Source organism: Cetorhinus maximus, chromosome 1 (assembly GCF_964194155.1).
Source record: "Cetorhinus maximus chromosome 1, sCetMax3.hap1.1, whole genome shotgun sequence".
NCBI classification, from domain to species: Eukaryota; Metazoa; Chordata; class Chondrichthyes; order Lamniformes; family Cetorhinidae; genus Cetorhinus; species Cetorhinus maximus.
The window spans coordinates 236,473,021-236,498,793 of NC_135879.1; the positions used below are offsets into that span (position 1 = coordinate 236,473,021).

The window sequence follows — 25,773 nt, forward strand, 5'->3', positions numbered from 1 at the left end:
CTCACCCTCCATCCCCCCCCCCCCCCCCCCCGCCACCCACCACCCACCCCCGTGTACAGGCAGCACCACCTTATTGGCTCGCCAGCGCGAAAATCGCGGTCCGGCCCTGATCGCGGGCAGCGGTTGGCTTCACGACCAGTTCCGCCCGCTCCAGCCTAGCCTGCCCGACAAGGGGAAAATTCTGCCCCCAGGAGGAAGATTCCCCCTTGTGGGAGAGACTGGAACTAGGGGGCGCAGTTTAAAAATAAGGGGTCTCCCATTTAGGAGACGAGGAGAGTTTTTTTCCTCTCAGAGAGTCGTTCGTTTGTGGAACTTTCTTCCCGGCGAGCGGTGGAGGCAGGGGCATTGAATATTTATTTATAAGGCAGAAGTAGATGGATTCTTGACTAACAAAGGGGTCAAAGGTTATCAGGGGCAGGCGGAATGTGGAGTTGAGGCCCCAATCAGATAAGCCATGATCTTACCGAATGGTGGAGTAGGCTCGAGGGGCTGAATGGCCTACTCCTGCTCCTAATTCATAAGTTCAATCATGGCCTTCGAAAGGGAATGGGATAAGCATCTGAATGGGGAAAAAAAAAAATTGTAGGACTACAGGAAAAGGTTGCCGGTGTGGGACAAGCTCAAATTCTCATGTTGAGAGCGAGCATGGGCACGATGGGCTGAATAGCCTCCTTCTGTTCCGTAATTATTCCAGGGGCTGGATTTTCATGAGTGGGTCACGTTTCTGACATCGGCCACTATTCCCTCTTTCTCCCAATGGAATTCTAAGCGTCTCTCAAACCCATTTTGTTATATTATTTACAGTGATGCTTTTCCCTGTAACTCATTCCACTTGCGTTAATGTAATTTATATTCCTATAAAATCAAGTTTTATGATAGTACATAAAATGAGTGATTTAGATTAAAGCGGTCATTGTCTTCTGTTTGGTAAATGCTTTTGTTTGGCGAGATAGGGGTGTTGCACATCATTTGCATGACATTAATGCACACGCAGGCATCAAAATTATTAGTTTTGAAGTGAAGTTCTATGCCTTCAAGCTAAGGAAAATGATTGGTACCACTAAATCAGGGGGGCATAGATTTAAAGTAATTTGTAAAAGAAAATTAGAAGGGAGTTGAGGGGAAATGTTTTACCCAGGCGCTGTCGGGTGTCTGGAACTCACTGCCTGAAAGGTGGTGGAGGCAGAAACCCTCATTGCATTGAAAGAGTCTTAGATGTACACTTGACCTGCTGTAACCTACAAGGCTACGGGCCAAGATTTAGAAAGCGGGATTAGGCTGGAAAGCTCATTCTTGGCAGCCACAGACATGACGGGCCAAATGGTCTCCTTCTCGGCTACAAATTTCCCTGATTCTATGACTCTAAGGAAAGGAAGAACGTGCGTTTGTAAGGCACTTTTCATGTCAGGATATCCCATTGCAAGGTTCTGGAAAAGCAATGAGATAAAGGAAACAACCAGTTTGTTCGGGTTTTTTTTTGACAGCGTTTGTTGAGGGAGAAATGTTGACCAGGGCACCGTGTTTCTCCTTGCATCTTTTGACCTTGACTGGTTTGCCGTCCAGAAGCCAGCCTGATTGATAGGGTGGGTAGGACTCAGGAGCAGGCAGCAGGATCATGGGGGGATCTGATCCATGACGCTGGGGTGGGGGCGGCTCCGATCCCAGGGGAAGTCCAATCTCCGATCCCAGCATCCTTTCTGTGGGGGTGGGTATGATGGCGGGGCTGGCGGGGAGCACTCCTGCTGCCCTTGACCCACAAGCAGTGCTGTAAAGGCATTTGCCTACTCCCAAAACCCAAAGCTGCCCTCGCCTCCCTTTATTGAAAACCAGCTGGGTGCTGTAGAACCTGCAAAGACAGGTTAACTGAGAGGCTGCCAGCCTCACCAAAACATTTAAATTGCCAAATCACCTCCTGGGAACAGGTTCTATGCCCCATTCCCTTATCTTGCCTCTGGAAGTGGACGGGTTGGAGATTTTTAAAATTTTAATGTCTGACTCAATCCCAGTCCAAGCATTTTTTGGGTGTTAAAATCCAGTTCTTTATTGACAGCACTTTGGTTCAACGTTTAGGTTGTAAAAATGGGGTCTCCAACAATGCAGCAATAAAGTATTGATTTAGATTATATACTCAAGTCTCGCGTAAAGGACTTGAACCCACAGCTTTATTGACTCATTGTCATGAGTTCTCTCACTAAACCAGACACGGTTAGCAAACTGGCTCCCTCTTTAGGTAAATGCAACTTTAAAAACCAAAGTTCCCAAAACTCTTTGTGCTATTCAACCTAACCTCAGTGAGGAAACTGCTTTAGCTTTATAGAGAGTATAATTAGGATATTCAAGCTTTGGGACTAGTCTGATGCACGGCGATGGTCTCAATTGATTCTGCGCACCACTATGCTCTGTTGACTGTGTTGGAAGGAAACACGGCTTTCCATTTCTCCTATCTTGTGGTTTAAGAGCATTCCATTGCTGTTCTCCTTTAGAATGAACTGGGATGACTCTTAAGAAAGTATGGGCCGGGGTATACATCTTATAGGTCATCAAGGTCATTCTTTGCACAGGCCATATACTGCTCGTCCTCTATTCCGCCATTAGCAATGGCTCCATCAGTCATTTTATTCCTTCTACTGAAATACCTCTCTCACTTCATCTATCTTGTCACTAACTTCCGTTCATAATACAATATTTATACCTTACTCAACTACGATTTTGCAAATTCTACCTTCCTTGTTATTTTATTACAACCAAATGCCAATGTTGGATAAGATATTATTCCACAAGCATAATATTATTGTCAAATTATTTTGACTTGGCTTAATTTACTATTTTCTTCCAGAGCATTTTTTATAAATAATAAATATAGGTGCTCATCTACATAGTTCGTAATTGCATCAAATAGGCCTTTGCCCTGAATGGAATGTAATCATACACTACAAAATCCTTTAATGTTGCATTCTGTTTGACGGGTGGTATATCTCCAAGATGATTATAATCGCATGGTGTTTTCTTTCATTAGGCCTAGAATTCAGAGCAAGTGGAATTATTTCTCAGCCTACATAAAATTGCATTTTGTGATTTTTATTTTTTTCTGCTTTCTTCATCATTCAGTGGATCTCTTGGGCTTGTTGAAATGGCGTTACAACACTAGTGCACTAAACGAGAATCTGAAAAAGCTGATGAAGGTGGATGGAGGGGAAGTTGTCAAGGTGAGAGTAAGCCATAGGAACTAACGCAATTGGTTTGTTTGTTGTTTCATGGGTATTCACTCAGCTGAGAAATGCTGGAAAATGGCAAAATATATGTCCCAGCATGTCAGGCTCTGCTGGTCAAGCTGCTCGCCCCATTTGTTTATGATTGGTTATCCCAATTTTTCTGCTTTGGGTTCAGGTCCTACTCCAGAGACCTGAGCCCAAGTGCAGTACTGAGGGAGTGTTGGAGGTGCCATCTCTTGGATATGGTATTAAGGCAAGGCCCCACCTATTCTCTCAGGTGGATGTATGGCACTATTTCAAAGAAGAGTAGGGGAGTTATCCCCGGTATCCTGGCCAACATTTATACCTCAACCAACATAAATTAAAAAAAACAGATTATCTGGTCATTATCCCATTGCCATTTGTGGGAGCTTGCTGTGCACAAAATGCTGCCTCATTTCCTACAGTATAATAGTGACTGCCCGATAAATGTACTTCGTGGTTGCGAGGCATTTTGGGATGTCCTGAGGTCATAAAATGTAAAAACAAGTCATTCTTTATTTTGGTGAATAAAGGGTGCAGGATGTTTGCTCAAAACAATACATAAATTTTAAACTCTTGTCACCGTACCTTCTCCTCCACTCACGCACAGACTCAAAGGGCTTTTGTGCATTAAGATTCTGTGATTCTAGAAATGGTGAAGGTAAAGGTGAGGTTAAGATCAAGTGAGAAAGTTTGCTAGGCCTAATAGCCTTCCTAAAAATGCTCGTATTTCTAATGTAATAGTGCCGCTAATTGCAGCAAGACATTTTAAAGACTATATGGAAAGAAAAGTAACATTTATTTTACAGCTGATAAGAGTCGTTACGGATTCAAGGGCACGTTTGTCAGCTCTGCGTGTGGAGGAGAGAACAGTGATGCAATCGATCAAGCGTGAATGTCCACAAAAGTGCTGACTGGCATTTACTGTGACACTGCGTAACTCCGGTTGTAGCTCAGTTCAGCCAAGATCTGCAGTGTGGGTTATCATCTGGTTTAGCAAAATGATGGAAAAGCACACCTGCAGGTTTTAGGTTTTTTTTTATATATACCATCTGCCTTTGTGCTTCGTCAAGGAACTTTAAGAGGGTGGATTTGGAATTTGGAAGGTCATTGAATCCTTTATCGTTGTAGGGGGCGAGGGAGGACAGTTTAAATCCCAAGTGTATTTTAACCGTAGGGTCATAAAGTGATTACAGCACAGAAGGAGGCCATTCGGCCCCGTCGTGCCTGTGCCCGCTGTCTACAACAGCAACTCACCTGGTCCCACTCCCCTGCCTTTTCCCTGTAGCCCTGCTAATTTTTCTCTTCCGACAATTATCCAATTCTCTTTTGAAAGCCACAGTTGAACCTGCCTCCACCACACTGCCAGGCAGCACATTCCAGGCCCTAAACACTCGTCGCGTGAAAATGTTCTTCCTCATGTAACTTTGGTAAGGGAAGAGTATGTGCACTGAGGATCTGATCTTCCGACTAGGCACTTTACAGCCTTCCGGACTGAATATTGAATTCAACAACTTCAGATCTTGAACTCCCTCCTCCATCCCCACCCCCTTTCCGTTTCTTCCCCCTCCCTTTTGTTTTTTCCAATAATTTATATAGATTTTTCTTTTCCCACCTATTTCCAGTATTTTTAAATCTATACCTTTAATGCCCTGTTAGTCTTTCCACCCCACCCCCACTAGAGCTGTACCTTGAGTATCCTGCCATCCATTCTTAATTAGCACATTCGTTTAGATAATATCACCACCTTCAACACCTCTTTGTTCCTTTGTCTGTGACATCTTTTGATTATCTGCTCCTATCACTGCTTGCTTGTCCCTACAACCACGACCCCCCCCGTCAACTTCTCTCCCGCCGCCAACTTCTCTCCTCCCACCCCCCCACCTTAAACCAGTTTATATTTCACCCCTCTCCTAATATTACTCAGTTCTGTTGAAGGGTCATGAGGACTCGAAACGTCAACTCTTTTCTTCTCCGCCGATGCTGCCAGACCTGCTGAGTTTTTCCAGGTAATTCTGTTTTTGTTGAGGATCTGATCATGTTGTACCAGGTGTGAGCCGTGCCTCAGTTGGTAGCACATCGGTCTTTTGTTTCAGAGGTTGGGCATTCAGGCCCCACCCCAGGCACAATTACTCTAGGCTGATGCTCCCTGTGCAGTTCTGAGACATTTTTCACATGAATGGTTAAACTGTGCATCCCCCCACCCCCCCCCAACATCTGACCTCTCAGGGGACTGTAAAGGATCCCACGGCATTATTTCGAAGAAGAGCAGGGGACTTCTTCTGCTGCGTCCCTGCCAACATTTGACCCTCAACCAGCATGGCTGAAAAGTGATTATCTTGCTCTGATCTTTGTGCTGCTTTCAGCCTCTTGCCGGGCACAAATTAGCTGCTGAGTTTCCAAAATTACAACATTTCAAAAATAGTTTACACTGGCTGTGAAATCCTGAGGTTGAGAAAGGCACTAGAGAAACACTCTCAGGTCAAATGGAGCGCAGGTTAGATGCTGGATAAATCTCCTTCTGTCTAGCCTTACCAATGCGTCTCAAGCTCCAGCCTCTGTAGATAATGAGCTGTAAACCCAGTTGGCCTCCAATGACTGCTGGATGCGTCACTGCAGAGCCCACAGCGCCCTCTTTTAAAGCTACGCCTGCCCTTTCACTTCAGTTTTATTTTATTGGAAGCAGTGCTGAGAGAAGATATGTGGGCTGCCTCTTTGGAGGCTGAACATTATGGGTTCATTACCCACAAAGAGCACGGTGTTCCATTCTCACTCTCCAGTCAGAGACGCTGCCGTTTTTTTTAATGTGATGATAAATGTCTAAGATGGCATCAAACAACAGGCAGTTTTTTTTTTAATAACAAAAGCGGAGGGAAGTAATTGAAAGATACGGTTTGCCCTTTCCACTTTCTCCCTGACTGTCAAGCTCTGTGTCCCAAGAGCTTTATCTGGAAGCTCGATAATGCGGTGAATCGTTTTGAGCGAGTACATGGTCGTCTGCAATGTGTTCCGATGCCAGCTGAAACAAAAACACGTAGAATCATGTAGAATTTGTAGCCGGGATATGGACCATCCAGCCCATCTGCTCTGTGTCAGTGTTTAAGCTCCACACACAAGTCTTCTCCCGTCTTACTTCATCCTAACAGCATATCCTCTCTTCCTATCTCCCACGTTGACTTACCTAGTTTTCCCTGAACTGCATCTACGCTATTTGCCTCAATTACTCCGTGTAGTAGCGAGTTCCACATTCTCACCTCCCTCTTGAGAAAGACGCTTCTTCTGAATTCCCTGTTGAATTTATTTGTGACTATCTTACGTTTATCACCCTTAGTTTTGGATTACCCCACAAGTGACAATATTTTCTTTACATCTACCATGCTAAATCCTTTCATAATAATAAAGTAATCTGTTAGGTCACCCTTCAGTCTTCTCTTTTCTAGAGAGGAGACCGAGCCTGTTCAACCTTTCCTGATAGTAGTACCCTCTCAGTTCTGACATTGTTGTAGATTTTATTTCCACCTTCTGTGGTGCCTCTGCATCTTTTTTTGTAATACAGAGACCAGAACCACAGACAGTTTTCTTGAACAGCTTCCCTCCTGCAACTGCAACAAAGGTTTAATTGTTCAATTTCTTCTCTTCTGTCCTGAAGAAGCGGTTGGGGTCAGCTCTGAGAATGCCGGCATCCTTCCAGCATTTAAGATTATTTGGGTTGCTATCTACGAATGCAGGAACAGGGGAGTAGGCCAGTGAGTTTCTCAAGCCTGTTCTGCCATTAGTTAGATCATGGCTTTTCCGTATCTTAACTCCATCCATCCACCCTGGTTCTGTAACCCTGAGTACCCTTCCTCTAACAAAAATCTATCACTCTCAGTTTTGAAATTTTCGATTGATCTCCAAACTTAGCAGCATTTTGTGAGGACAGAGTTCCACTATTCTTTGTGTGAAGAATTGCCTCTTGACATTATCCCATAAGCACCTGGCTCTAATTTTAAGCAAAAACAGAAAATGCTGGATGAACTCAGGTCTAACGGAATCTGTGGAGAGAAAAAAGTTAACGTTTCGAGCTCGTATGACTCTCCTTCAGAGCTCTGAAGAAGTCATACGGACTCGAAACATTAACTCTGTTTTTTTTTCTCTCCACAAATGCTGTTAGACCTGCTGAGTTTTTCCAATATTCTCTGTCTTTGTTTCAGATTTCCAGCATCCGCAGTATTTTGCCTTTATCTCTAATTTTAAGGCTTTGTTTGATCTGGACTCCTCCCAGCAGTGAAAATAGTTTCTCTCTATCCACGTCATCAACCCCTTTAATCATCTTAAACAGCTCAATTAGATTACCTGTTAATCTGCTACACTCAAAGGAGCACAAGCCAAGTCTGCACAAAGGTAAAATGCTATGGATGCTGGAAACCTGAAATAAAAGCTGCCAGTGCTGGAAATACTCAGCGTCTGTGGAGAGAGAAACAGAGTTAACGGTTCAAGGCAATGACCTTTCATCAGAATTGAGAATAGTAAAAAATGTAATAAGTTTTGAGCAAGTACAAGTGGGGGGAGGCTGGGCAAAGGAACAAAGGGAATGTTTGTGATAAAGTGGAAGACAGGAGAGATTAAATGATAAAAGAGTTGATGGTGCAGGGCCAAAGGGCATGGTAATGGGAGTAAAGAAGCAAAAGATGTGTCTAGAGGAGGGGGGATTGGCAGAATGATGAACAGCTACCATCTGAAGGCAAAAACAAGGGAAAAAATGAGAGTAAAATTAAAAACTTGGAAAGAAAAAGGATGCAAAATGTGAGCAGAGGTCACAGTCTGAAATTTTGGCACACAATGTTGAGCCTGGAAGGTTGTAAAATGCCTAACTGAAAAATGCCTTGTCTGTGCAACCTGCCTTTATACTTCAACTCTTTTAGATCTGTTGGCAGACTATTCAAGCTTGCATTTTGGGGAAATGGGGGCAGAACCTGACAACTGATGCTGACCTTCAACTGATCTTCACTCACGTGCAATTTGACGAAGAGTGCAGGAGGGCATGCCAGGAGCAGCACTGGGCACACCTAAAAATGACGTGTCAACCTGGTCAAGCTACAACACAGGCCTATTTGCATGCCAAACAACATAAGCAGCATGCAATAGACAGAGCTAAGTGATCTCACAACCAACAGATCAGATCTAAACTTTGCAGTCCTGCTACATCCAGTCATGAATGATGGTCAACAATTAAAAAACTCACTGGAGGAGGAGGCTGCACAAATATCCACATCCTCAATGATGGGGGAGCCCAGCACATCAGTGCAAAAGGTAAGGCTGAAGCATTTGGAACAATCTTCAGCCAGAAGTGCCGAGTAGATGTTCCATCTTGGCCTCCTCCAGAGGTCCCCAGCATCACAGATGCCAGCCTTCAGCCAATCAAATTCAATCCACGAGATATCAAGAAATGTCTGAAGGCACTGGATACTGCAAAGGCTACGGGCCCTGACAATATTCCGGCAATTGTACTGAAGACTTGTGCTCCAGAACTTGCCACGCCCCTAGCCAAGCTATTCCAGTACAGCTACAACACTGGCATCCACCCAACAATGTGGAAAATTGCCCAGGTATGTCCCGTTCGCAAAAGGCAGGATAAATCCGACCCGGCCAATTACCCCCACATCAGTCTACTCTCCATCATCAGTAAAGAGATGGAAGGGGTCATCAACAGTGCTATCGAGCAGCACTTATTTAGAAATAACCTGCTCACAGACGCACAGTTTGGGTTCTGCCAGGATCACTCAGCTCGTGACCTCATTACAGCCTTGATTTAAACATGGACAAAAGCGTTGAATTCTAGAGTTGAGGTGAGAGTGACTCTCCTTGACATCAAGGCAGCATTTGACCAAGTGTGGCATCAAGGAGCCCTAGCAAAACTGGAGTCAATGGGAATCAAGGGGAAAACTCTCCGCTGGTTCGAGTCATATCTAGCACAAAGGAAGATGGTTGTGGTTCTTGGAAGTCAATCATCTCAGTTCCTGGACATCACTGCAGAAGCACCTCAGGGTAATGTCCTAGGCCCAACCATCTTCAGTTGACCTTCCTGCTATCATAAGGTCAGATGTGGAGATGTTCGCTGATGATTGCACAATGTTTGGTCATGACTCCTCAGATTCTGAAGCAGTCCATGTCCAAATGCAACAAAACCTGGATAATATTCAGGTTTTGGCTGACAAGTGGCAAGTAACATTCATGCCACACAAGTTCCAGGCAATGACCATCTTCAACAAGAGAGAATCTAACCATCACCTCTTGACATTCAATGGCATTACCATTGCTGAATCCCTGACTATCAACCTCCTGGGGGGGTTACCATTGACCAGAAGTTGAACTGGACTAGCCATATAAATACTATGGCCACAAGAGCAGGTCAGAGGCTAGGAATCCTGTGGAGAGTAACTCACCTCCTGACTCCCCAAAGCCTGTCCACCATAAGATCATAAGACATAGGAACAGAAATTAGGCCATTCGGCCCATCGAGTCTGCTCCGCCATTCAATCATGGCTGATAAGTTTCTCAACCCCATTCTCCCGCCTTCTCCCCATAACCTTTGATCCCCTTACCAATCAAGAATCTATCTATCTTGGTCTTAAGTACACTCAATGACCTGGCCTCCACAGCCTTCTGTGACAATGAATTCCATCTACAAGGCACAAGTCAAGAGTGTGATGGAATCCACTTGCCTGGATGAGTGCAGTTCCACCAGCACTGAAGAAGCTTGACACAATCCAGGACAAAGCAGCCCGCTAGATTGGCACCACATACACAAACATTCACTCCCTCCACTACCGATGCACAGTGGCAGCAGTGTGTACTATCCACAAGATTCTCTGTAGCAACTCACCAAGGCTCCTTAAACAGCACCTTCCAAACCAACGACCACTACAATCTAGAAGGACAAGGGAAGCAGATAGATGGGAACACCACCACCTGGAAGTTCCCCTCCAAGCCACTCACCATCCTGACTTGGAAATATATCGCTGTTCCTTCAACGTTACTGGGTCAAAATCCTGGAACTCCCTCCCTAACAGCACTGTGGGTGTATCTACACCACAGGGACTGCAGCGGTTCAAGAAGGCAGCTCACCACCACCTTCTCGAGGGCAACTAAATTCTGGCCCAGCCAGCGAAGCCGACATCCCATAAATGAATAAGAAACAAAATTCCGGTTGGGGACAGCGGATGCCAGTTCAGCAAAGGGAAGCTTGGCCCATATTTCACTGTCTTAAAATTGCAGCCAATTGGAGGAACTCAACTGGTTGAAATAAGCTAAGTCAACGCCGACAATAACCCATCTTTATAAAGTGCTCCAGCTTTTTGCATGTCTCCTAGTCCTTTATATTTAAGAGGGAAAACTTGGCACCACTGTGGATTATACCCAGGCTTTCATGAAAATGACTTAGTTCCACATTGAGCGGTGTAATTGCCAACCTGCCCGAGGGATTTCAGATCTTTGTAATTGAGATAATTTTACATATATGGTTACAATACTCTGCAGCAAGGATTGACTGGGGTTTGAGCACAAAGTGTAATGTACATCGTCATATTAGATTTGAGGTCGTGGGGGTGGTTCCATGACTTGGGATTCTTCGCGGGGAGTGAGAAATGCAGATCGGCGCATGACCTTCTAACCATTACCCCCTAATATTTTGTATGCTCCTCCTCCCCTGCAATTCATCAGAAAACTTCATGGCTTCGATGTTGACTTTTGGCAACGGTGTAAAATGGTCGATCAGTTCAACTGCCTGTTATACATCTCTCTCTCTGACTTAAATGTAAATGATAACTGGGAGACTTGTAAAATAGTGACTGATCCAATATTGCCATTTTTATACTGTCAGCCAAAGTCACCATTATCCCTCATCTGTTTAGGATTCATGTGAAGAGAAGTTAGGGTTCAGTTACGCTAACAAGATCGATCACAAAGTTGCTGTGGATTTGGATCTTTATTCGATCTAATCTCACTCTATTGTAGAAAATCTCCTGGATCTCCATTGCAGAAGTGCAATGTGCCTTAAGGCATCTTGACCTCTACACAGTGTCCATCCAAATGCTTGTTACTTTTTTTTTAACTTATAACTTCCTCACATTAGTCTTAAATTTGCCTTCTTACCATAGAAACAGAGAATCATGCGCACAGGGAGCTATTCAGCCCACCTAATCTGTGCTATCCCCAACTATTCAGGGAGGCCCACTCCTCTGTTCTTTCCCCCAGTAGCCCTGCAAAAATTTCCCCTTATAACCAAATTCCTTTTGAAAGTTAATATTGAAAGTTAACAGTTAAAATTTCATGCAATGCGTTCCAGATCATAACAAGGCAATGCAGCCAAAATGTTCTCCTCATCCTCCCAGGATCCTTTGCCAATTGCCTTAAATCTATAACCTTCGGTTATCAATCGTTCCGCGATTGCAAACAGTTTCTCCTTGTTTACACTATCAAAACACTTCATAATTTTCAAACACTTCAAAAAGCCCCATCGCTTCCTCTGCTTGAAGGATAAAATGTCCAGGGTTCCTCGACTCTCCACATAACTGAAGTCCCTCAAGAGTCAAGACATATCCACTTGAAAGATTGAAACACAACAGTGGAGTGTTTGCTTTGTGACAGTAATATTGATATTCATGCACTGAAACGCTCACCAGGACCTCACAGAATAAGCCTTTTGGTTTTATTAGAAGCACCAAAGTTCTTTCATTCCAGCCAAGGGGATAACAACAATGGGATTCAGAAATGCTTTGTCCAATTTGTAACTCGCATCCGTTTAATTAAGATTCAGTACTTACATAACATAATCCAAAATGATTCATTTGCAAACCATAACCTATCGTGCTTTGGGTTGCTATTAGACATACAATCTTAATAGAGCTTAAGACTGTAATGCCCCAATCTAATTAATTTTAGAAGCACCAGTGTGTAAAGGAATCTGCCATTATTTGGCAAGTTGCCAACCATCACAGGCCTAAGGGGCTTCAAGGATTTTTCTATTTTTGTATCTATTTTTCACAAGATTATTTTGAATGGGGGAAGCCATTCTCCTGGATTTGCTGCAGTGTTTACGATTCCAGCTACCACCCTGTATAACCTTGAGTTCGCTTAAAACTCTCCCCACCCGTATCCTAACTCGCACCAAGTTTCCTTTACCCATCACCCCTCTGCTTGCCGGCCTACACTGGCTCCCCATCCAGAAAAACCTCCCTTTTAAGGTTCTCATCCTCCTTCCATGGTCTCTTCCCCCTACCTTATCTCTGTAACCTCCTCCAACTCTACAGGAACTCTGCGCTCTTCCAATTCCAATCTTTCGCAAATCCCCAATTTCCTTTGCTTCACCGTCGGCGGCTGTGCCTTTAGCTGCCTAGGCCCTGGAATTTCCCTCCCTGAAACTATCTACCTTCTCCCTCATCCTTTAAGCCACTCTTTGCTATTAGACATACAATCTTAATAGAGCTTAAGACTGTAATGCCCCAATCTAATTAATTTTAGAAGCACCAGTGTGTAAAGGAATCTGCCAGCCATCTCAACCAGGCTTAAGGAGCTTCAAGGATTTTGCTATTTTTGTATCTGTTTGGTCTTTTGGTCAGCAGGCCTAATGTCTCTTTGTTTGGCCTGTGCCAAATGTTTTCTGATGATGTTCTTGTGAAGAAGCACTGTGGACATTTTACAATGTTAAAGGTGTCATATAAATGCAAATCGTTGTTGCTGCTGTGTGTCCAAGGGGAGGTGGTGGTGTAGTGGTATTGTCCCCTAGATTGGTAATCCAGGGACCTAGGGCAATGCAGTGGGGGGACCTGGGTTCAAATCCCACCACAGCAGATGGTGGAATTTGAACTCAATTTTAAAAAAATCTGGAATTAAAAGTCTAATGATGACCATGAAACCATTGTCGATTGTTGTGAAAACCCATCTGGTTCACTAACGTCCTTTAGGGAAGGAAATCCTACAAGTCACTCCAGACCCACACCAATGTGGTTGACTCTTAAATGCCCTCAATGGGATAGGCAGTAAATGCTGCCCTAGCCAGTGATGCCCACATCCCAAAAACAAATAATTTTTTTAAAAAGTACAGTGGTGTTAGATAGAGAATTTCAGGATTTGGATCAAGTTGGGGTGATGTTTTACGTGGAGGTAATGGTGTTCCTATACTGTATTAAGTCTAAATTTAATACTCTCAGTACCCAGCGACAGATACATGTAAGGGAATCCATTCTCACTATTCATCACATCATATCAACTCCATTACAGTTGGTAGCCAGGGAGCTACAGGAAACCACACCACCAATTATTCAAAAAAATTAATTGAATGACACTCCATTTTATGTAGTTACACTGAAAGGCCGATTTGGGTGTGAGTTTACACTATTCCTTGTATTGAGACTAGGGCTGATGTGGGACTGAGTTTACAGCGAGTGTTTCCCATGCAAGAGACAGCACAGGTGAAATGGAGGTTACAGCTGCCTCTAACCCACATGTAGAAAACAAATGGCAATCAAATATGCAGAATAATTATCCCATCATGCATGATTGATGATACAACTCAATAAAAATGTCAAATAAAATAAGGATTCAAGTGAGGCCATTGAATTAATGTAAGAGATGCTATTGTTAGACTGAGTTGCCTCTTGAATCCTGTCATTTCAACAGTGTATGCATTAATTCAGCACCATCACACTGCCAGGTTCAATAACTCATTGCATACAACACCTTCCAGTAATTCAGCTCCCTCACGCTGTCAGACTCAGTAACTCCTCCTGGCCAAGGGTCCTGTGGTAATGGCTGTATCTCTACCCACCCAGTTCCCTCACTGTCAGGGTCAGTAACTCATCCAGTTCCCTCACTGTCAGGGTCAGTAACTCATCCTACCCAGCACCTTGTGTTGATGGCTGATGTTGGTTCAGCCCTGTCGCATTGCCACACTCGGTGTCTCATTGCATCCAATGCCTTCCACGCACTGTTCAGTTGAGTAACTCCTTCCGGCCCTGAGTTACTTTATCTCCAATGACATTAATGCTGCTTCTTCATGCTCTCAGGATTAGTGACCCTTTCCAATCAAACTCCTGTGTTAATGACTGTAACCTTACCGGTGAGAATCCAACACCCTTACATTGTCCCGTTTTAATCTTTCTCTGTCAACATCCCATTCTAAGAACTGTATTCCTTATTCATGTTAATCCAGCTCCTTTACAACATTCAGACAACATTCAGGCAGGGGCTGATAAATGGCAAGTAAAGTTCATGTGACCATCTCCAACAAGAGACAATCTAACCATCTCCCCTTGGCACTCAATGGCATTACCATTACTGAATCCCACACTATCAACATCCTGGAGGTTACCACTGACCAGAACCAGAAATGGACCAGCCATATAAATACTGTGGCTGCACTACTATCTAGAAGGACAAGGGCAGCAGATAGATGGGAACACCACCACCTGGAAGTTCCCCTCCAAGTCACCCACCATCCTGACTTGGAAATATATCGCCGTTCCTTCACTGTGGCTGGGTCAAAATCCTGGAACTCCTTCCCTAACAGCACAGTGGGTGTACCTATACCACATGGACTGTAGCAGTTCAAGAAGGTAGTTCACCATCACCTTCTCAAGTACAGTTAGGGATGGGCAATAAATGCTTGCCACATCCTGTGAATGAATAATTTTTTTTAAAAAGTATCGATCTATGTTTCCTTTCCGTGTCTGCACCCTGCGTTACTGACTGGTGTTCGAAATCATGAGGGTCCTGGAAAGAGTAGATAGGGAGAAACTGTTCCCGTTGGTGGAAGGATTGAGAACCAGAGGACAGTGATTTAAAGTGACTGGCAAAAGAAATAATGGCAAACCTCTGTACACTCTGAGGGCTTCACTTAGGAGTTTTCATATCGACTTTGAGTCCTGGGAGAATCTCTCAGATGATGATGAACATGGTTATGTTCACCTCGAAGCACAAACAAGAACGGTGACATTAGGAAAAACCTTTTCATGCAGCGAGTGGTTAGGATCTACAATGCACTGTCTGGGAGTGTGCTGGAGGCAGGTTCCATCATGGCTTTCGAAAGGGAATTGGATCATTATCTGAAGAGAAATAATTTGCAGAGCTGCTTGGAAAAGATGGAAGCTTGGGACAGGGTGAGCTGCTCATGCAGTGGGCCGAATGGCCTCCTACTGTTATGTGACCACTCTGTGATTCTATGTATTTGTGCTTATCCAGCTCCTTTACAATATTGACCTCAGCAACATCTTCTACGGCTCTTGGGTGCATTTCCTTATTTACATTAATGCATTACTAAACAACAACAGCAGCTTGCATTTATGTAGCACCTTTAAAGTAGTGTGATCTTGGTGTCCAAGGTTGCCTGGGTTATGGAAGGGCCACTTACACGTTTAAAGCCAACAACTCCATTGATATTGCATCCTGCCAGGATAGTAGAAAGTGAACTGGATATGTTCACATGTTGGCTTTGGCTGTCAGTCAATCATATATAGCAATTGTTCACCAAAACCGAGGAAAGATGAGTCAGCAAAATTGGAGAAGTGCGTGTCGAGATGACAGCTCAATTGCACTGGAAGTAGCACAAAACAGTTAGATTTTAATTGTGGGATTTTTCATTGGATTAGGATTGTATTCCAAGGTGTCAGATGTGGCTCGGACAGTAGTGCCCTCGCCTCTGAGTCAGGAAGTTGTGGCTTCATTTCCTACTCCATGGCGTTGAGCAAGTGGTCTAGGCAGACCCTCCAGGGCAATGCTGAGTGAGTGCTGCACTGTTGGAGATGCCCACTTTCAGGAGAGATATCTCAGGAAGAATGTAAAAGATCCCTTGACGCTATTCCAAGAAGATCCCCCAACCAACATCACGAAACAAAGAACAGGTTATCTGGTTGTTATCATGTTACTTGTTTGTAGAACCTCAAATTAGTTGCTATGTTTCCTGTGTTACAACAGTGATTGGATTTCGAAAGTGTCCCATTGGCTGTGAAGGGCTTTAGGATGTCCAGAGGTTGTGTCCTTTGGGTCCAGAGATCCAATCTGTCCTTTCTTTTACCAAAAATGGGATTAGTAGAAATTCCACTCAACTTTGATTCCACGCCATCCCCCCAAAATCCCTACCACCCACCATGGACTCCTCTGGTATTCCAAAGCCTTGCTGCTCAAACATAAAAGTGATAGTGTTTGGTTTTGTGCCTGCTTCTATAAGGTCTATGAAACGTGAACGTATCTGGCATTCTCATGCTTTGGTCAGTAAAGCAAGTGAAAATTCTTCAAAATCCTGCAAATCAAATCAATCAGTTCACAAGGAATGCTCAGAAGCTTGCCTCTAACCCCATGTCTCTCTTTTATTTGTCTGCAGTTCCTCCAGGATACGCTAGATGCTCTCTTTAGTATCATGATGGAGTTTTCAAATAACAACACGTACGATAAGCTGGTATTTGATGCCCTGGTAAGACCTCAATTGTTTATTGTCCATCTGTATTGTCTGTCAAAAGAACGAGGTGGCATTATGGAATGTCAAGCAGTGACTGGCACTCACGGTGTAAAGTTTCCATTCGGCTGCATTGTTTCCTCGGCGCAATTCATGCAAAATTGGCGCAATCCGCGTCAAAGATTGCAGAATTTTAAATGCAAACTACGATTGCTGCAAGTCCAGCTTTCTTAGTCGCTAGCACCAATTATATATATATAAATTGCACTAGAAGGGGGTCCCAGCCACATAACTGTCCCGCAGGGTGAATTAAGCATCACTGGGAGATGCCGCTGACTACACCATTATCGGGTGTTTGAGGAGGTTCCTTAAATTAAGCTGCTTCTTTTGGTTGAACGAACTCTAACAACTGATGATTGACCTCAAAGTAACTTGCAAATAGCACAGTATATTTTTTCAAAAGTCAAAACCATGTTACTCACAGGGGCAGATGAGAAATGGTTTTTTTGTGAGAAACCCATTTTCAGTTGGTGCAATGGCACCACGCTGTCACTCTTAAATATACCAAGGAATATGTTTGAAAGCAAAATTTTTTTTTTTTTTACAAACATGCTGCCTGATTGCATTTGCATTTTTAGGGCTGCGGGGGGCGGGGGTGGTGGTGGGGAGGGGTGGTGGTGGGGGATGCGGTGGTGCGGTGGTATTGTCACTTGTCTAGTGTTCCAGAGACCCAGGTTAATACTCCCAGGGACCCAGGTTTGAATCCCACCACAGCAGATGATGGATTTTGATTTCAATAAATATCTGGAATTAAAAGTCTAACGATGAAACCATTGTCGTAAAAAACCCATCTGGTTCACTAATGTCCTTTAGGGAGGGAAGTCTACCGTCCTCACCTGGTCTGGCCTACATGTGACTCCAGACCCACAGCAATGTAGTTACTCTTAAATGGCATAGTAAGCCACTCAGTTGTACCAAATCACTATAAAGCCTAAAAGTAATGAAACTGGACAGATGATGTGGAAACTAGAAATGACTGTTGACCTTGCTAATGTCTGGGGGGGTTTATCCCAAAACTGGAACAGCTGTCCCATAGGTTAGTCAAGCAACAGCCTGAAAAGGTCATACTCACTGATTGATGTATCTTACAGACAATTTCCCAGATGCCACCATTACCATCCAGACATATTTCCTGCCCCACTGGCATGACAGCACAGTGGTATACAGTCAGGAGGGTATTGCCCTGGGCAACCTCAACACTGACTCTGGACCCATGAATTCTCATGGCATCAAGTCAAACATGGGCAAGGAGACTCCCTGCTGAAATCAAATACCACCACACCTCCAACCCACACCCCCTCCACCGGCCCTGCAGATGAATCAGTGCTTCCCCCATGTTGTACACCACTTGGAGGAAGCACTGATGGTGGCAAGGCCACAGAATGTACTCTGGGTGGGGGACTTCAATGTCCATCACTAAGAGTGGCTCGGTAGCACCGGTGCTGGCCAAGTCCTAAAGGACAAGCTGCTAGACTGGGCCTTGGGCAGGTGGTCAGGGAACCAACAAGAGAGAAAAATGAACTTGACCTTGTCCTCACCAATCTGCCTGTCACTGATGCAACTGTTCATAACAGGAGTGACCACTACACAATCCCTGTGGAGACAAAGTCCCATCTTTACATTGAGGATAACCTCCATTGTGTTTGGCACTAACACCATGCTAAATGGGATTGATTTCGAACAGCTTTAAAAACTCAAAACTAGGCATCCATGAGGTGCTGTGGGCCCTCAGCAACAGCAGAATTGTACTCAACCACAATCTGTCACCTCATGACTCAGCATATCCCCCACTCTACTATTACTACCGAGCCAGAGGATCAACTCTGGTTCAATGAAGAAGACAGGAGACCAGAAATTGAACTGGATCACTCATATAAATACTGTGGCTACAAGAGCAGGTCAGAGGCTGGGAATTCTGCATCACTTAACTCACCTGATTCCCCACAGCCTGTGCACCATCTATAATGCACAAGTCAGGAGTGTGATGGAATACTCTCCACTTGCTGAATGAGTGCAGCTCCCACAACACTCAAGAAGCTCAATACCATCCAGGGCAAATCTTTCAGTATGACTGGCATCCAATCTGCCACCTTAAACAGTCACTCCCTTCACCACCAATGCACAGTAGCAGCAGTGTGTACCATTTACAAGATGCACTGCAGCAACTCACCAAGGTTCCTTCAACAGCACCTTCCAAACCTGCGATTTTTATCACCTAGAAGGACAAGGGCAGCAGCTAGATGGGAACACCACCAGCTGGAAGTTCCCCTCCAAGCCACACACACCATCCTGACTTGGAAATATATCGCCGTTCCTTCACTGCCGCTGGGTCAAAATCCTGGAACCCCCTCCCTAACAGCACTGTGGGTGTACCTACACCACATGGACTGCAGCGGTTTAAGAAGGCAGCCCAATACCACCTTCTCAAGGACAATTAGGGATGGGCAATAAATACTAGCCTAGCCTGCGACGCCCACATCCTGTGAAAGAATAAATTAAAAAGAAATTTGAGCAGAGACTCGAAAAAAGAGAACTTCTCAGGAAGGATGCAATTTAGAATGGGATTCATGTCTGAATCGTCAATCGCATGCAAGTCCGAAACTCTACCCTCATACTCTATTTATTCGAATGTTTTAGTCTTTTTTTGATAAGAATATGTGTGCTCATTAAAATAAAGCTGTTTTTCCCTTGTTAGGCAAGGAAATCAAAGGTTACCGGGGTTAGGTGACAGTGTGTAAATCGAAACACGAGAAGATCAGCCATGATCTTATTCAATGGCTCGAGGGGCCGAATGGTCTACTCTTGTTCCTATTTCTTATGTTCTTATGAATGTCTTTTAGGGAAGACATTCATAAGCAGGCTTTGGCCTGCTTGGCTCTGGTCCCCCATTCCGTGGTTAACTCTTGCCCTAGTCAGGAAAATTGATGTTATTTTTCTTTTATTCACTTATGCGATATGGGCATCACTAGAAAGTCTCTCATTTATTGCCCATCTCTAACCGCCCTTGAGAAGGTGGCGGTGAGGTGTCTCCCTGAGCACTGCAGTCCAGGTGGTGTAGGTACACCCACAGTGCGGTTAGGGAGATACTTTTGTTTCCCATTTTAAGGTAGACAAGATCAGCTCGGACCAGTTTTCTTATTTCCCAGTTTTCACTGTTTTTTTCGTTCTGGGAGGACCCTCACAAGAAAGGTGAATCATCAATGGAGAAGGATTTAAACTCGTGAGGCACCCGGAGAGGGGCAAACCTTAAAGTCGTTTGGAAGAATAAACTGAATGGTACAATTTTAAAAAGAGTGAAGAAACTAAGGGACCTGGGGGTTGACAGACACAAGCCTTTGGATGTGGAGGAAAAGGTGATAAGGCTGTTAAAAAAGCCATTGGGATAGTTGGTTTTATTAATGGAGGGTGTAGAGTATATGGTTTTATTAATAGAATATGTGAGCAAAAAAGTTATTCCCAATCTTTATAAATCATTGTTTAAGCCTCAGCTGGAGTATTATGTTTATTTCTGGCTACCACATTTTAGGAAGGATGTTGAGACCTTAGCAAGGGTGCAGAGGAGATTTATTGAAATGGTACAAGGGATGAGGGACTTCAGTAATGTGGAGAGACAGAAGCTGGGATTGCTCTCCTTAGGACAGAATTAAGGGGAGACTTGATAGAGATGTTAAAATTTTTGAAAAGCTTTAATGCTGTAAATAACCCACAACCCACTGCCACCTGGAAGAACAAGGGCAGAAAGCACTTGGGCCTCTACCACCCACAAGCTCACCTCCAAGTCACACACCATCCTGACTTGCAACTATATCACTGTTCCTTCACTGTCGCTGGAATTCCCTCCCTAACAGCACCGCGGGTCTATCTACACCATGCGGGCTGCAGTTGCTCAAGAAGGTGACTCAGCACCAGCTTCTCAGGGGCAATTAGGGATGGGCAACAAACGCTGGCCTAGCCAGTGACTTCTCATCCCCTGAATTAATAAAAAGAGGAAAGGAGAAAGCGTTCCTCGTGGCAGAAAGGTCGGTAACTAGAGGAATCAGGTTTAAAGCAATTGTAAAAACATCAGAGAGGAGTTTAGAATTTTTATCCACAGTGAGTTATTATGATCTGGAATGCACTGCCTGAAATAAATGGATGAATACTTTGAGGAGAAGAATTTGCAGGATAATGGGAAAGGGCAGGACAGAGGAGCGAATTAGATATCTTTCTTAAAGAGTTGATACAGACACAGTGGGTTGAATGGCCTCCTTGGCATGGTATAATTCTGTGATTCTGTGACACTCTAACATGAGGGGATACGTTTAAATACATTTTTACATCATTTATTAAACTGTTTTATTATCCATTCAATCTCCCCGAGGCAGCCCTGTGCCTCAGGGAGATCGCTGCTGGCCCTGACACTCCCTCCTCCCCCTGCCCGCACGAGTAGAGCACTACATAATGTGTATAACGCTGGGCGGGCCTTAATTGGCTGCCCCCGCCCGCTCCCGCGCAGTCCGCCTACCGTAGGAAAAATCCTGGTCCTGGTTTCTGTGGGCAAATTCGGCACTGCATGGGATTCCTATTACTCAAGGCTCGGTGTGAATGACATCTTTGGGGCAATGACCTTAATGCGTTAAGTAGGCCCCCCCCCCCCCCACCCCCCCACCCCCGCAACTTCCCAGGGCAAGCAGTCCTCCTGTGCCTGACATATCCCTGCTCAAAATGGCATCAGCCATGGAAACATGCCAACCACCTTGATCTGAACCTGACGGCCATTCTACCTGCCCTCTGCTCCAGTTCACAGCAGATGGGCTGGGGTGAAATCAGACCCGGTTGTCTTTTGTGTGTGTGCATTTTTTCACCTGACGGGGGATGATTATAACTTGGTGTTATGACTTTAGCTGAGCTCGGAAACTAGGAAACAATGAAACGTTGGCTTCATGCATCGTAGTTCCCAGGTATGTGTCCAGTTAATTAACCTCAGCTATTGCAACACTTGAGGAGCTCCAGTTGGTGCAACTGGCCCTATATTGTTAGCCTTGGCATTAACCACACATTGGTCTCTAATGACCCCTGCTGGAAAGCAAGCACGAGTGAGCATCTGGTGAGGACAGGATTGGCGTCAGCCGGGATTGCACTGCAGAAGCCAAAATCAAACGTTTCCAGTTAGATTTGGCAGTGATGACTTTACTGAATACCCATTGATGCTGATGATAAAATATCCTGGCATTGTTGGCACCTATTGCCCATCTCTAGTTGCCTTTGAGAAGATGGGGGGTGGCTGTTCACCTTGAACTGCTGCAATTCTGGTAGCCAAGATGCTCCCACGGTGCTGTCAAGGAAGGAGGTCCAGGATGAAGGAACATCAATGTACGTCCAAGTCAGGATGGTGTGTGGCTTGGAGGGGAACTTGGTGTTTCCACACGCCCGGTACCCATGTCCTTCTAGGTGGTAGAGGTCATGGATTTGGAAGTGCTGGAAGCTTGGATTCATATTTGGGATCATACAAGAAGAATCGGCATGTGAAGAAGGGGGGGTCACCTTCCATGGAAGTGGTGCCTTCAGGGCTGGAGGGAACGAATGACACGGGAGGTGGTGGGGGAAAGGGGGAGTGAGAGATAAAGTTTGTGTGATACTCAGTGGTCGGTGGAGGTGGTGTGAAGGCGGAGACAATGACCCAACTACGGAATAGCAGGAATCATCCATTGCATCATACCTAGCAAGGAGCACGTGTGCAGTGTCAAATATCCTGCAAGCAAAGTAGTACGGGATGAACTAAAGAAGCAATAAATCAATATTAAAAAGTAAATCTATTAAAAAAAAGTAAATACTTCATTCGGTGACATTCTGTCTCCCGGAGAAGTTAAACGTCATAAATAGAAGTTTTTGACAGAATGCTCCACGTTCCTGAAAGTCCCATCCCTCACAGATGACATAAGTGAGCTCCTTTAGACTGTCACCTGGTTAGATATTGAGAAAGTAACATTGGTAAATCCCCTCTTTTCAGGCCTCAATGCCTCTGACAAGCCGCTACACAAACAGCACAATTTCCACTGTGTTTAAATTGGATTTGACTCCCTCTAGGTTCTTTCGATTAGCATGTTAAGGAAAGATAAATAGCTGTAGTATGATTAATGAATGTGTTACTCAGCCACTGGTCTGCATTGTAAATAGGCTGATAGATGGCTTTCCATCCATGATCCTGGGGTAATACTTGTAAAATAACCTGACAAACAACCAGGGTACATTACGGGCAGGACTGTATACAGCTCTCGATTTCTGAGAGATTTTAACGCTTTGTGTTCTCAGACTGACTGAAAACGAGCACTCCGTGACAGAATGATCCAGTAGCCACAAAGCTTCGAATGAATGGGGTGGTAGTGGGGCTATTTGTGGTGGGGAGGGTGGGGGCTGCAGGTGGTGGAGGGGAGGGGGCCTATTAACTCTTTCACCTTTACGATTCCTCTTTGCCACAATCTTACCGTTAGGGTTACTGCTGCTCGGAACGATTTTCACCTTCCCTCCGAGCTCTCAATATTTTCTCCCACATTTCCCTCCTCCCTCCATCCTTGCTGACTTGGAATTAAGGCTCGCTTAACAAAGTCCTCCCCTAATTCATTCTTTTCCAGGTATGAGCTGTGGATTAGTGAGTTGCGCTCTTCCCTGTGATGCTCAAAGGTTGTGAGTTCAAGTTCAATTCCAGAAACCTGAACACATAATCTAGGCTAATGCTCCAATACAATGCAGAGGGAGCACTGGATAACTGCTGGGGATTTTTTTTTCAATTGGCCTTTGCCCGTTCAATGTTTTGATATTTTTGTCCTGTCCTGTGTGTTCAACTACCATGTACTGAGGGGAGTGCTGGAGTGTCCTTTTGATGAGGTGTTAAACGGAGGATCTGTTATCCCTGTCAGGTGGACCTAAAACTACCATGGTGCTATTTTGAAGGAGAACAGAGGTGTTCTCCCGGGTGCCCTGGCCAGTATTGATCCTTCAACCAATACCTAAAAACAGATTATCTGATCGTTATCAGGTTGCTGTTGTCTGGGAGCTTGCTCTGCACAGATTGACGGCTGTATTTCCCACATTGCAACAGTCGCTCCACTTCAAAAGTGCTTCCTCGACTGTAAAGCGCTTTGACACATCCTGAGGTGCCAAAAGGTGCTGTGGAAAATGCAAGACTTTCTTCCTTACCCAGGATCTCACAACTGTGCAACTCTCTCCCTTCCTAAACTTCCCTTCCCCTGACCGTCGCTGGGCTATCAAAATCCAAAGAAGCTCAAGCTGAAAGGAGACAATGTCAATTTTTAGTGAAGAACTCGGATTCAAATATGCTTGAAATATCTGGGTTTTTCTTTTTAAAAAACGTGCAGAGCAAAATTATCCAAGCATGGAAGGAGTATGGCAAATTAAACAAAAGAAAATGGCATTTATATGGTGCCTTGACTCAAAAACGCAACCTAAGACGCTACGCAGGTGGACATAAGCAAAACATAGGTAATGGGGAGACTAGCACCTTCCAAACCTGTGACTTCCACTACCCAGCAGGTGCATGGAAACACCACCACCTGCCTGTTCCGACCTGACTTGGAAATATATCACCGTTCCTTCACTATCGCTGGATCAAAATCCTCCCCAGGGAACTCCCTCCCTAAGAGCACTATGGGTGCCCCCACACAACACGGACTGCAGCGGCTCAAGAAGTCAGCTGTCCACCATCTTCTCAAGGGCGACTAGGGATGGGCAATAAATGCTGGCCCGGCCAGCGGACACCCGCATCTCATGAACAAATAAATATAAGCAAGATGCCATCCAAAGTTTGGTCCGAGGGTTTTCAGAAAACCTGAGACGTGGAAGGGAGATTTAAGGAGGGAAGTCCACACGGCTGAAGGGTCCACCACCAAAGGGAGGGGCAAAGGAAGGAGGAAATGTATAGGAGGTTGGACTTTGAAGAATGTAGAAATCAGGGTAGGCCTAAACAAGATTGCCGTGATAATGTGGGGCAAGGCAGCGAGAGACAGGAGCTTTTGAATTTATGGAGTGTAAATTCCCCAAATCAGGCACACTGCCACCCTTGCTAATGAAAAGTTCTGCCTGATGACGTCAGGTTGGCAACCCAATCGTCGCGATTTTTCACTGCCTGCTGTATCTTTCGGGCATCGGACGTAGTAAAGGCTTGGGAGTCTCTTATGCCACCTTAAATGAGGTGGCACAAGGGCAGTAGAAAAGGCCCACCACCGGCACTGTGGTTGAATGCACCAGCAGATCCTGCTGGGAAAGGCGGCAGTGCCTGCATGATTTTTAATGACATTTTTAAAATATATTTTTTGTGCCCCTTCGATGAACGATAAAGACTGCTTTGAGAGTGGCGAGGGGAAGGGGGGTGGGTGGGTGGTGTTGGGCTTTACAATTCTAACCGTGACGGTGGCATTATCCCTCTGCGGTATGACGTCCCAGTCTACAGAGCTGATTCTCACAACCTACAAATTATGTATTCACACCAAGCTGTGATTCATATTCCACTGTGAATGTAGCCACAACAAAAACTCATCACTATATCATTTTAGTATTAACTCAAAGTCACAAGTGTCGACTATATTGTGGCATCCACAAAACAGGCATGAGAAACTGGCCCCGGTAATAACTGCAAGATAGGAAGGGAGCAAAGGAAGGGTATGTAGTCAGGAAGCAATCTTCCTTTGCAACCATAATTGGCCTCCCTCCCACTGGACAGCCACTAATTGGCCATCCAGAGCTTGATTGGACATGGTGAATGGCGGGGGTGGGAACAAGCGAATCCCTCGGTTTCGGTTCCTCCTCCCTCACTCCACACATCCAGCCCTGGGTTTCAGGCATGGAGCTGACTGGGTTGTGATGATGGTGGTGGTGCCTTGGCCTGCCTGCAGTCACTGTTGAATAGGCTCAGACTTGGAGCGGATGAGAGGTGAGGGAAGAACGTTGTGGGGAGGGAATCAAGAAAAGTTGAAAGAATAGATCAGTAAATGTTTAGTAGCACTTTGAAAGCTGGCTAATAGAGGGGAATCTATTTTTGGTTGGTGCAGTTGATTA

The 25,773-nt window shown here is 44.8% G+C and overlaps 1 protein-coding gene across 1 annotated transcript in view; it reads left to right on the top strand.

Annotated features, from left to right (window-relative positions):
* LOC144688041 (dedicator of cytokinesis protein 2-like) overlaps positions 1 to 25,773 on the top strand; it is a 1,154,257-nt gene that overhangs the window by 311,527 nt on the left and 816,957 nt on the right. The window contains exons 19-20 of the mRNA XM_078554696.1: positions 3,109 to 3,206; positions 16,591 to 16,680. Of these exons, the coding sequence (XP_078410822.1) occupies positions 3,109 to 3,206; positions 16,591 to 16,680 (188 nt within the window). The remainder of the gene's footprint in view (positions 1 to 3,108; positions 3,207 to 16,590; positions 16,681 to 25,773) is intronic.